The 12043-nt window shown below is 38.9% G+C and overlaps 1 protein-coding gene across 4 annotated transcripts in view; it reads left to right on the top strand.

Moving 5' to 3' along the window:
* C4H6orf118 (chromosome 4 C6orf118 homolog) overlaps positions 1-12043 on the top strand; it is an 88197-nt gene that overhangs the window by 44828 nt on the left and 31326 nt on the right. For all 4 annotated transcript variants that reach the window (XM_075864325.1, XM_075864323.1, XM_075864324.1 and 1 more), the window contains one exon: positions 9320-9516. In XM_075864325.1, the coding sequence (XP_075720440.1) occupies positions 9320-9516 (197 nt within the window). The remainder of the gene's footprint in view (positions 1-9319; positions 9517-12043) is intronic.

Below are 12043 nucleotides of genomic sequence, written 5' to 3'. Positions count from 1 at the left end.
ATACAACACCAGAACAAAGCTCAGTACATATATACAGCACCAGAACAGAGCTCAGTACATATATACAGCCCCAGAACAAAGCTCAGTACATATATACAGCCCCAAAACCAAGCTCAGTACATATATACAGCCCCGGAACCAAGCCTTGGTACATATATACAGCACCATAACAAATACAGCTCAATTTAGTGCAACCCCTGCCGTATAGGTTTGTACAGCGTACAACTACAGTTACCAGCATGGCCCGAACAATGGTAAGGATATGCTGGGGGATGCTGTTTCACACAAAAAAAGTCATATCATAATCAAACCACCCATCATCTCGCTGCAGATCATACAGTGACTACATTACTGATTAGAGGCAGAATAAACATTTACATTAAGTGACTCACCGGTGATGTCTCAGATTCTAGTTATTTTTCTCTTTTCTTCTCCATCCGGTCCAGACCACAGCCCATTTCTGCAGTTTTCCACTCAGATGTCTTCAGCTTCTCACTTTTAAAACATTTCTGCACCTATAAACAAAGATAAAATTCTCAACACCCCTAAATATAATAGCACCATACATTCATCACTAATTATAATAGCACCATACACTGTGTCCCTGATTATAATAGTACCATACACTGACACACACACACACACACACACACACACACACACACACACACACACACACACACACTGATCCCTCTGTAGATAGTGCCCCCATAGCCCCCCTGTAGATAGTGACCCCCATAGAGCCTCTGTAGATAGTGCCCTACATAGAAGCCCCTGTAGATAGTGCCCCACATACAGCCCCTTGTAGATAGTGCCCACATATTGATTCCAGAGCTGCAAGGCAATATTGCTAATCACTGAGCCACCGTGCTGCCCTACATATAGCTTAGCTCCCCCTATTGACGTCGTGCACATATAGCCCACCTCTGTAGATAGTGCCTCAGATATAGCTACTCCTATATATAGTGTCCCTCATATAGCCTACCCCTATAGACAGTGCCCTACATATAGCCCCCCTGTAGATAGTGCCCCACAGGTAACCCACCCCTGTATATAGTGTCCCACATATAGCCCGCCCCTGTTGACAGTGCCCTACATATAGCCCCACTGTAGATAGTGCCCCACAGGTAAGCCACCCCTGTATATAGTGCTCCACATATAGCCCACCCCTGTGTATAGTGTATATATACACTATATACAGGGGTGGGCTATATGGAGGGTCTGAGTGTCTGACTCTGACGTCTCTGTGTGGGGGGGGGGGGGTGTCCCTGAGTCCCATAGAGACCTCAGCAGTTAGTGGCTCAGACCCACACAATCTGACCTCCCCTTGCAATATTTTAGTAACTACTTTATGGAAAGGGGGCGATTATACTGAAAGGAGGGGTCTAACCATATAAGTGACAGCAGGGGACTCCATTATGAAGGGGGGAATAATCCTCCCATCCCCCACAGAGCCCTCAGTGTTTCGTATACAGCAGCGGGGGGAGGGTTGAGCGTCTGACTGCTGAGTGCTACATGGGTGGAAATTATTATCCCCCCCATAGAGTCCTCTGCAGTGAGTTAGATGGACCCCCCTTGCTGTATAATTAATCCCTCCCTAGTTTTGGCCGATCAGTTTAAAGTTAGCTGGGGCAGGAGGTGAGTACCACACTAACTTCACCGCATGACCTCTGCCCTGCCTTCCTGTTCCTCTCTGGAGGTGCATTCATTGTCCAAGAGGCGTGTTCTAACTTCTACCACTAGCAGACGTGCCTATCAAGATGCATGTCTGCTAGCCCTATCCCGCCCCTGCAAATGCTGTCCCTCCCCCAGGGCCGATTCTAGCTTTTCTGCTGCCTGAAAATTGAAATGGCGCCCCCCAGATTTTGATTGACATCCCCCAGACTGTTCTACATCACTAGCAGCCTCCTCCAACTCTTGCAGATGTGTCGTTGCATTGTACTGGCATGTGCGGTGCAGCCGAGCAGATTACACCTCACTGCACGGTGTGCCCAAGGAGTACAAGGCAATGGCGCATCCGAGAAAGTTGGAGGACACTGGTAGTGATGTATAACAACCAGGGGGATGTAAATCAAGCATGGAAAGGTGTGTTTGGAGGCAGGACTATGTGACTCTTCAGGATAGCGGCACCACCCCATGACACTTTAATGAGTAATTAGCATATAGTGTGCGCCATTTAAAAATTAATTTTATACATTTTGCTGCATCTGAAAAAAACATACAGGAGAATATTTGGAAATATTGTCAGGTCATGTATTACCGCATGGTGGTGGCTCAAGGTATTAAAACCACCTGACAGGTTCCCATTAAATATACAATGAATTGAAAACAATTCCATCTGCCCTGCAATTTTGTTATTAAAAATATATACTACATAATTACAGCATCAGAACCAAGCTCATACATATATACAGCACCAGAACCAAGCTCAGTACATATATACAGCACCAGAACAAAGCTCAAGACATATATAGAGCACTAGAACGGTGCCGTGCTGTTAATATATCAGTTGATATACTGAATTGGCTGAATGTAGATATGGTCCAAGCTAAATTAAATAAAATAAATGTGCACAAGGCCCCGGGACCAGATGGGTTACACCCTAGAATTCTTAAAGAGCTTAGTTCAGTTATTTCTGTCCCCCTTTTCATAATATTCAGAGAATCTCTAGTGACTGGTATAGTGCCAAGGGACTGGCGCAGCGCAAATGTGGTGCCTATTTTCAAAAAGGGCTCTAGGTCTTCCCCGGGTAATTATAGACCAGTAAGCTTAACATCCATCGTGGGGAAAATGTTTGAGGGGCTATTGAGGGACTATATACAGGATTATGTGACAATAAATAGCATTATAAGTGACAGCCAGCACGGTTTTACTAAGGACAGAAGTTGTCAAACTAACCTAATCTGTTTTTATGAAGAGGTGAGCAGAAGTCTAGACAGAGGGGCCGCTGTGGATTTAGTGTTTTTGGACTTTGCAAAGGCATTTGACACTGTCCCCCATAGACGCCTAATGTGTAAATTAAGGACTATAGGTTTAGAAACTATAGTTTGTAATTGGATTGAGAATTGGCTCAAGGACCGTATCCAGAGGGTTGTGGTCAATGATTCCTACTCTGAATGGTCCCCAGTTATAAGTGGTGTACCCCAGGGTTCAGTGCTGGGACCACTATTATTCAACTTATTTATTAATGATATAGAGGATGGGATTAATAGCACTATTTCTATTTTTGCAGATGACACCAAGCTATGTAATATAGTTCAGTCTATGGAAGATGTTCATGAATTGCAGGCAGATTTAAACAAACTAAGTGTTTGGGCATCCACTTGGCAGATTAAGTTTAATGTAGATAAATGTAAAGTTATGCATCTGGGTACCAACAACCTGCATGCATCATATGTCCTAGGGGGAGCTACACTGGCGGATTCACTTGTTGAGAAGGATCTGGGTGTACTTGTAAATCATAAACTCAATAACAGCATGCAGTGTCAATCAGCTGCTTCAAAGGCCAGCAGGATATTGTCGTGTATTAAAAGAGGCATGGACTCACGGGACAGGGATGTAATATTACCACTTTACAAAGCATTAGTGAGGCCTCATCTAGAATATGCAGTTCAGTTCTGGGCTCCAGTTCATAGAAAGGATGCCCTGGAGTTGGAAAAAATACAAAGAAGAGCAACGAAGCTAATTAGGGGCATGGAGAATTTAAGTTATGAGGAAAGATTGAAAGAATTAAACCTATTTAGCCTTGAAAAAAGACGACTAAGGGGGGACATGATTAACTTATATAAATATATTAATGGCACATACAAAAAATATGGTGAAATCCTGTTCCTTGTAAAACCCCCTCAAAAAACAAGGGGGCACTCCCTCCGTCTGGAGAAAAAAAGGTTCAAGCTGCAGAGGCGACAAGGCTTCTTTACCGTGAGAACTGTGAATCTATGGAATAGCCTACCGCAGGAGCTGGTCACAGCAGGGACAGTAGATGGCTTTAAAAAAGGGTTAGATAATTTCCTAGAACAAAAAAATATTAGCTCCTATGTGTAGAAATTTTTCCTTCCCTTTTCCCGTCCCTTGGTTGAACTTGATGGACATGTGTCTTTTTTCAGCCGTACTAACTATGTAACTATGTAACCAAACTCAGTAAATATATACAAAACAAAAACCAAGCTCAGTACATATATACAGCACCAGAACCAAGCTCAGTATGTAAATACAACACCAGAACAAAGCTCAGTACATATATATAGCACTAGCACCAAGCTCAGTGCATCTATACAACACCAGAACCAAGCTCAGTATATATATGCAGCACCAGAACAAAGCTCAGTACATATATACAACACCAGAACAAAGCTCAATACATATATACAGCACCAGAACAAAGCTCAGTACATAAATACAACACCAGAACCAAGCTCAGTACATAAATACAGCATCAGAACAAAGCTCAGTACATAAATACAGTATCAGAACAAAGCTCAGTACATAAATACAGCACCAGAAAAAAGCCCAGTACATAAATACAGCACCAGAACAAAGCCCAGTACATATATACAGCACCAGAACAAAGCTCAGTACATATACACAACACCAGAACAAAACTTAGTCCATATATATAGCCCCAGAACCAAACTCCGTACATAAATACAGCACCAGAACCAAGCTAAGCTCAGTACATCTATACAACACTAGAACAAAGCTCAGTACATATACACTACCGTTCAAAAGTTTGGGGTCACCCAGACAATTTTGTGTTTTCTATGAAAACTCACACTTATATTTATCAAATGAGTTGCAAAATGACTAGAACATATAGTCAAGACATTGACAAGGTTAGAAATAATGATTTTTAATTCAAATAATAATTTTCTCCTTCAAACTTTGCTTTCTAAAAGAGTGCTCCATTTGCAGCAATTACAGCATTGCAGACCTTTGGCATTCTAGCTGTTAATTTGCTGAGGTAATCGGGAGAAATGTCACCCCATGCTTCCAGAAGCCCCTCCCACAAGTTGGATTGGCTTGATGGGCACTTCTTGCGTACCATACGGTCAAGCTGCTCCCACAACAGCTCTATGGGGTTGAGATCTGGTGACTGCGCTGTCCACTCCATTACAGATAGAATACCAGCTGCCTGCTTCTTCCCTAAATAGTTCTTGCATAATTTGGAGGTGTGCTTTGGGTCATTGTCCTGTTGTAGGATGAAATTGGCGTTGCAAAATGGAGTGATAGCCTTCCTTATTCAAAATCCCTTTACCTTGTACAAATCTCCCACTTTACCAGCAGCAAAGCAACCCCAGACCATCACATTACCTCCATTATGCTTGACAGATGGCGTCAGGCACTTTTCCAGCATCATTTCAGTTGTTCTGCGTCTCACAAATGTTCTTCTATGTGATCCAAACACCTCAAACTTCGATTCGTCTGTCCATAACACTTTTTTCCAATCTTCCTCTGTCCAATGTCTGTGTGCTTTTGCCCATATTAATCTTTTCCTTTTATTAGCCGGTCTCAGATATGGCTTTTTCTTTGCCACTCTGCCCTTAAGGCCAGCATCCCGGAGTCGCCTCTTCACTGTAGACGTTGACACTGGTGTTTTGCGGGTACTATTTATATGAAGCTGTCAGTTGAGGACATGTGAGGCGTCTATTTCTCAAACTAGGGACTCTAATGTACTTGTCTTGTTGCTCAGTTGTGCAGCGGGGCCTCCCACTTCTCTTTCTACTCTGGTTAGAGCCTGTTTGTGCTGTCCTCTGAAGGGAGTAGTACACACCGCTTTGTTTGAAATCTTCAGTTTCTTGACAATTTCTCGCATGGAATAGCCTTCATTTCTAAGAACAAGAATAGACTGTCGAATTTCACATGAAATCTTTCTTTTTCTAGCCATTTTGAGAGTTTAATCAAACCCACAAATGTAATGCTCCATATTCTCAACTAGCTCAAAGGAAGGTCAGTTTTATAGCTCCTCTAAACAGCAAAACTGTTTACAGTGGTGCTAACATAATTGCACAAGGGTTTTCAAGGGTTTTCTAATCATCCATTAGCCTACTAACACAGTTAGCAAACACAATGTACCATTAGAACACTGGAGTGATGGTTGCTGGAAATGGGCCTCTATACACCTATGTAGATATTGCATTAAAAACCAGACATTTGCAGCTAGAATAGTCATTTAGCACATTAACAATGTATAGAGTGTATTTCTGATTAATTTAATGTTATCTTCATTGAAAAAAAACTGGCTTTTCTTGCAAAAATAAGGAAATTTCTAAGTGACCCTAAACTTTTGAACGGTAGTGTATGCAGCACCAGAACCAAGCTCAGTACATAAATACAACACCAGAACAAAGCTCAGTACATAAATACAGCACCAGCAGAAATACAGCTGAATTTAGTGCAACCCGTGCCGTATAGGCGTAAAACTACAGCTCCGAGAATGGCCCGAACAATGGTAAGGATAATCATACCACTTCAAATGAAAAATCATACCACCCATCATCTCGCTGCAGATCATATATTAACTACAGTACTGATTAAAGGCAGAATAAACATTTACATTAAGTGAGTCACCTTGACGAATTTTCAGATTCTGGTTGTTCTTTTTCTCTTTTCTTCTCCATCCAGTCTGGACCTCTATGATGACTTCTCCCGGCCACAATCCATTTCTGCAGTTTGCCGCTGAGATGTCTTCAGCTTCTCACTTTTCAAACGTTTCTGCACCTATAAACGAAGATAAAATTCTCATGGTGCTGCACACTGTACCCCTAAATATAATGGCACAATACACTGTGTCCCTGATTATAATAGCAACATACACTCTTTCCCTGATTATAATAGCACAATACTCTGTGTCCCTGATTGTAATAGCACCATACACTGTGTCACACCTGTATATAGTGCCCTACATATAGCCGCCCCGTAGATTGTGTCCCACATGAAGCCTCCCCTGTAGATTGTGCCCCACATATAGCTCCCCTGTAGATGGCGCCCCACATATAACCCCCTGTAGATAAAAAAGAGAGATAGAAGCAGCACTTAAAAAAACTCTGGTTTATTCATCCATGCTGGATGAATAAACCAGAGTTTTTTTGAGTGCTGCTTCTATCTCTCTTTTTTGGATACACGTTTGTACAGGGAGAGGTCACTCCCTGTTTGAAAGCTGAGCACCAGCCTTAACAGGCAAGGAATCACAGTGCTGCTCCTACCCTTGATTTGTCAATACCCCCTGTAGATAGTGCCCCACATATAGTCCCCCTGTAGTAACCGCATCCGTAACGACCCCAACTATAAAGCTATTATTTATTATTTATCATTATTTAACCCGCTCGGTGAACACCGTAAAAATAAAATAAAAAACAATGCAAGAATTGCTGGTTTCTGTGCATCCTGCTTTGAAATTTTTTTGATAAAAAGTGAACAAAAAGTCACACATACTCCAAAATGGTACCAATAAAAACTGCAAGTCATGCCGCAAAAAAAAAAGACCTAATACAGCTGCATCGGCGGAAAAATAAAAAAGTTATGGCTCTTCAAATATGGAGATACAAAAATAAATAATTTTGAAAAAGAAGTGTTTTTACTGTGTAATAGTAGTAGAACCTAAGAAAACTATATAAATTTGGTATTGTTGCAATTGTAACAACCCGCTGAATAAAGTTATTGTGTTATTTACACCACATGGTAAATGGCATAAATTTAGAATGCAAAAAAAGAGTAGCGAAATTGCGTTTTTTGTTCTATTTTCCCTCCCAAAAAAGTTAATTAAAAGTTAATCAATAAATTGTATTTACCCCAAAATGGTGCTATTAAAAAATAAAACTTGTCCCGCAAAAAAACAAGACCTTATATATAGCTATGTCGATGCAAAAATAAAAAAGTTATAGCTCTGTGAATGGGACAATGAAAAAACGTAAAAAATAGTTTGGTCAATCAGGCCTAAAATAGGCTGGTCATTAAGGGGTTACACTCACCCTAACACTATGGGGCTATGCACATTCCCAGCTCTCTTATTGGGCAAATGATCACCATAAAGAAGTCCCTTTTTTTTTTTTTAACTAAAAATGTTTAATAGGTTTTAACATTCACCCCATAAGGGTGCAGAGTTTTCAAGCAGTGTATCCACCTGGCCTCCCTTTGTTTAAGGACAAGATGTCTGTCTCCTCCAGGATTTAGTGGGGGAATATGATCAATGATCATAAATTTCATAGACTGTACCGAGTGGCCCATTTCAGCAAAATGCCTAGGGACAGGTAAATCACATTTGTTCGTACGGATAGAGGATCTATGGCTATTAAACCTCAATTTGTCAGTAGTGGTAGTCTCTCCCACGTAAATATGGGAGCAGGGGCACCAGATTACATTATTATTAATTCTAAATTCACTGTTGCACGTGAGGAAAAACCTAATATCAAATTCCTGACCAGAGGAGGGATGTACGAATTTCTCACCCTTCTGTATTAGGGAACCATTTTCACATGTAGGTCAGGGGGGTAACATGCTCTTCTAGTAGTCAAAGATTGTTGGGTGGTTGTGTGAGTTTGGTGTGGAAGAACTTGACTGGCCAGCACAGAGCCCTGACCTCAACCTCATCAAATATCTTTGGGATGAACTAAAACAGAGATTGGCAGCCAGGCCCTTTCGTCCAACATCAGTGTCTGACCTGACAAATGCTTCTCTGGATGAATGGGCGAAAACTCCTACTGTCACACAAAATCTTGAAGAAAGCTTTCACAGGATAGTGGAAATTGTCTTAGCTGCAAAGGGGGGAAAAGCTCAATATTAATGCCTATGGATTTAGAACTGGATTTCATAAAGCTCTTGCAGGTGTAATGTTTAGGTGTCCTAATATTTTTGTCCATTTTGTGTATTTATTATATTTAAATATCATTTTGAGTATTGATCATATTTTATGTGCCTTTGCAGGCTATTTTAGTCAAATGTACTTTTTTTGAAATTGTTTTTGAGCATTAAATATTTACTATTTTAACATATTTGAACTCCATTCACATACAGTGGTACAGTATATAAAAGATAAATGCGATGTAACTGAACAAAAAACTCATTAACTTTGAAGTGAAAAAGTAAGTGGCTTTAATACCTTGTATTGCCCCCTTTGGCAGAAATAACCTCCAGCAGGAGTTCCTCATAACTATCTATCAGTCTCTGGGAAAAATGTATCATTTATGGTTTGTTAGATAGTTAAATACATCATATACAATAATGACTACAAAGAAGCAAAATCTTGTTGCTACTCAATATTTTTCTTTTTGCTTTAGAACAAGTGAAGTGATTGTTAACAATTTTTTTGTTTCTCTATATGTAGCTGTTCAGTTATATTCTAGAGAGGCAGATTCAACCATTGAACAATGTCATGTAAATGAGACAGAGGCATTTGTGGCAAAGAGAAGTGAAGTACTAAAAACATTGATGGAAGTGAACGCTTTGGAGGAAGATATTACAAAGAACCTGACCCATGCTTTAAATGCTGAGGCTACAGAACAATATATAAAAGATATACAGGTAATTTAAAGTGTAACTTCATGTAAAACGGATAAATTCAGAGTCATGGAGCTTTACTTGTTCTCAAGGTTTACCAGAATAGTGCCACTCCAGAGATCCCTAAGCTCTGATCTACTAAGCCGCAGCTGATACCTCTGCTGGCTATGACAATGGAGCATCACTGTCATCCACTAATTGGGAGTTAGTATATGAGATATACTCAAACCGCACTGCTTCACTTTATAATGATGACTACCACACTGCAGGCTACTAATCATCAGTTTAGTAGGGGTCCTTACACCAGCCCATTTTGGCCCTAACAACTAAAGATATCATCTTACAAAGTCATTGCATGGGACACTTATTGTTTCCATCTTGTTTGGCCCTGGATGTGTGTCTTCATCGTTGGAATCAGTGTATGGCCTTGGGCATCTCCCTGGATGACCCCCCATGTCTAACACTGGAGGTCATAAATACCCCAGAATATAGGCGTGTCTTAATATTTAGGTGGTATTGGTGTCCACATTTGGAATACCTCCAATTGTAATTACTCATGTATTCCTATGATACTGAAATATCTGATCTATGTTTGCAACATCAGCATAATGTATCTTTAGTTCTATTAAATAGCATTTATATTATAACACAATATACAGTATTTAACATTTCCCCCTCGAGGGTGAGATGCGTTGGAACCCTCAAAATATACAAATTTATCATCAGACAATAGTCATGATACAATAGTCATAGGGACTTCTTTACTTCTTCTCTTATTCTTTGTGTTAATAAATGTCTATAGATCAAATAAATGAAATGTCCATAAATGAATTGCAATAGATTTATAATGTTCATTAATAAATTACCATAACATTAATGTTATGGTGAACTATGATTTGATGCACATAAAAAGTAGATATTAACTAAACCTATCTATAATGATGTCATTCTGTATAGATCTCTTAGTAAACCTTAAAATATATTCCATATTTATGTGTATGTATGTATGTATGTATGTATGTATGTATATATATATATATATATATATATATATATATATATATATGCCTGTGTGTGTTGTACATCTGTCACGTATATAGAAAGAACATTTATAGAAAATAAATATCAATAGAGAAGACCATCACAGAATATTTTCAGTCAACACCTTAATAAATACCCTATGATGTATATATTAAACTATATCTTTAATTGATATGCGTCAACATTATATAAATTTCTAAACCATTATATTCATTTTCTTCCATAAAAGACCAAATAAGTTTACCTTATTTGCATTTTTTATTTCTACATAATATTCCCAATATGTTTGTATTTGTATGCGAATGTGTATGTGTGTGCATATGTAAATGTGTATACCATATATACTTTAAAGAAAGGATCCTGTTATAAATCATAAATATAGTTTTGAAAAATAGCTAAATATTTGTTTCCTTATATCCGATTATCCTTAATTAGTATATGTCAATATTATGTAAATTAACACAAATGATGAAACATATTGTGCACATTATGTGTCATCATATGCCAATAGAACCTTTTTAATATCAAATAATCATAGACTAAAATATAACACTAACATATAAAAATCTTTTTCATATTACTTCTGGTATGATGATTTTAAATAAACCATTTCCGTTACAAAAATAGTTCAGCACGCATACCAGTCACTCACAATACCATCTTGTTACCAGACACTCTCAAACTGAGAATCCAATCTCACACATGTATACCTTTTGTGGGTAAGGCTGTGTTCACATTACCGTCGCTTTCCGCTGAGTGGTTCCGTCTGAGGTTTCCGTCGGGCTAACCCCTCAACGGAAAGGCAAACGGAAACCTCTGCTTCCGTTTCCCTCACCATTGAACTCAATGGTGATGAAAACCTAGCTAATAGTTTCCGTCTGTTCGCGTTGAGACAGGGTTCCGTCCTTTTGACGGAATCAATAGCGCAGGCCCTTACTTTGTTAAAACAAGTATATAACCAGAATGACTGTATATGAACTCCTATTCTTATTATTATTATTAATTTATTTACCCAACTATAATCCTCATTTATTAATGCGCATAATATTAAATTTAAATATGAAGTACTTCAATGTGGACCACACATAAACCACATATAACATATAAGTATAACCTAATAATAAATCTTTTGATAATTATCAGGATACATTTCTCATTTTTCACTAAATGTGCACTTTCTGCCGACACAGCTATACTGCAACAAACAGATAACAGAGTATGTAGCATTACCATTTATTAGCCAAACTTATTATTAGCTAAAACAAAATCAAAATGTCACCATGTGCTCCTATCAATCAATGACCAAACGTCCCCACATGCCCATTCCACAATAGAGAAACCTCTCAAAGATGAGGTATAATGCATAATGTAAGTAGTAAACTTATTTTTTCTCTTAAATCATTAGTCAAACATTGTTACTATAGATTAACAATATATCTTGTTAGACATTCCATGCTCTTATTAAAATGACTATTAAATAAACCAAAAAGGAAAAAATGTCAGATAGTGT

Source organism: Rhinoderma darwinii, chromosome 4, assembly GCF_050947455.1.
Source record: "Rhinoderma darwinii isolate aRhiDar2 chromosome 4, aRhiDar2.hap1, whole genome shotgun sequence".
Classification (NCBI taxonomy): Eukaryota; Metazoa; Chordata; class Amphibia; order Anura; family Rhinodermatidae; genus Rhinoderma; species Rhinoderma darwinii.
The sequence above is the reverse complement of the archived record's forward strand: the minus strand, read 5'-3'. Positions and strand labels throughout refer to the sequence as shown.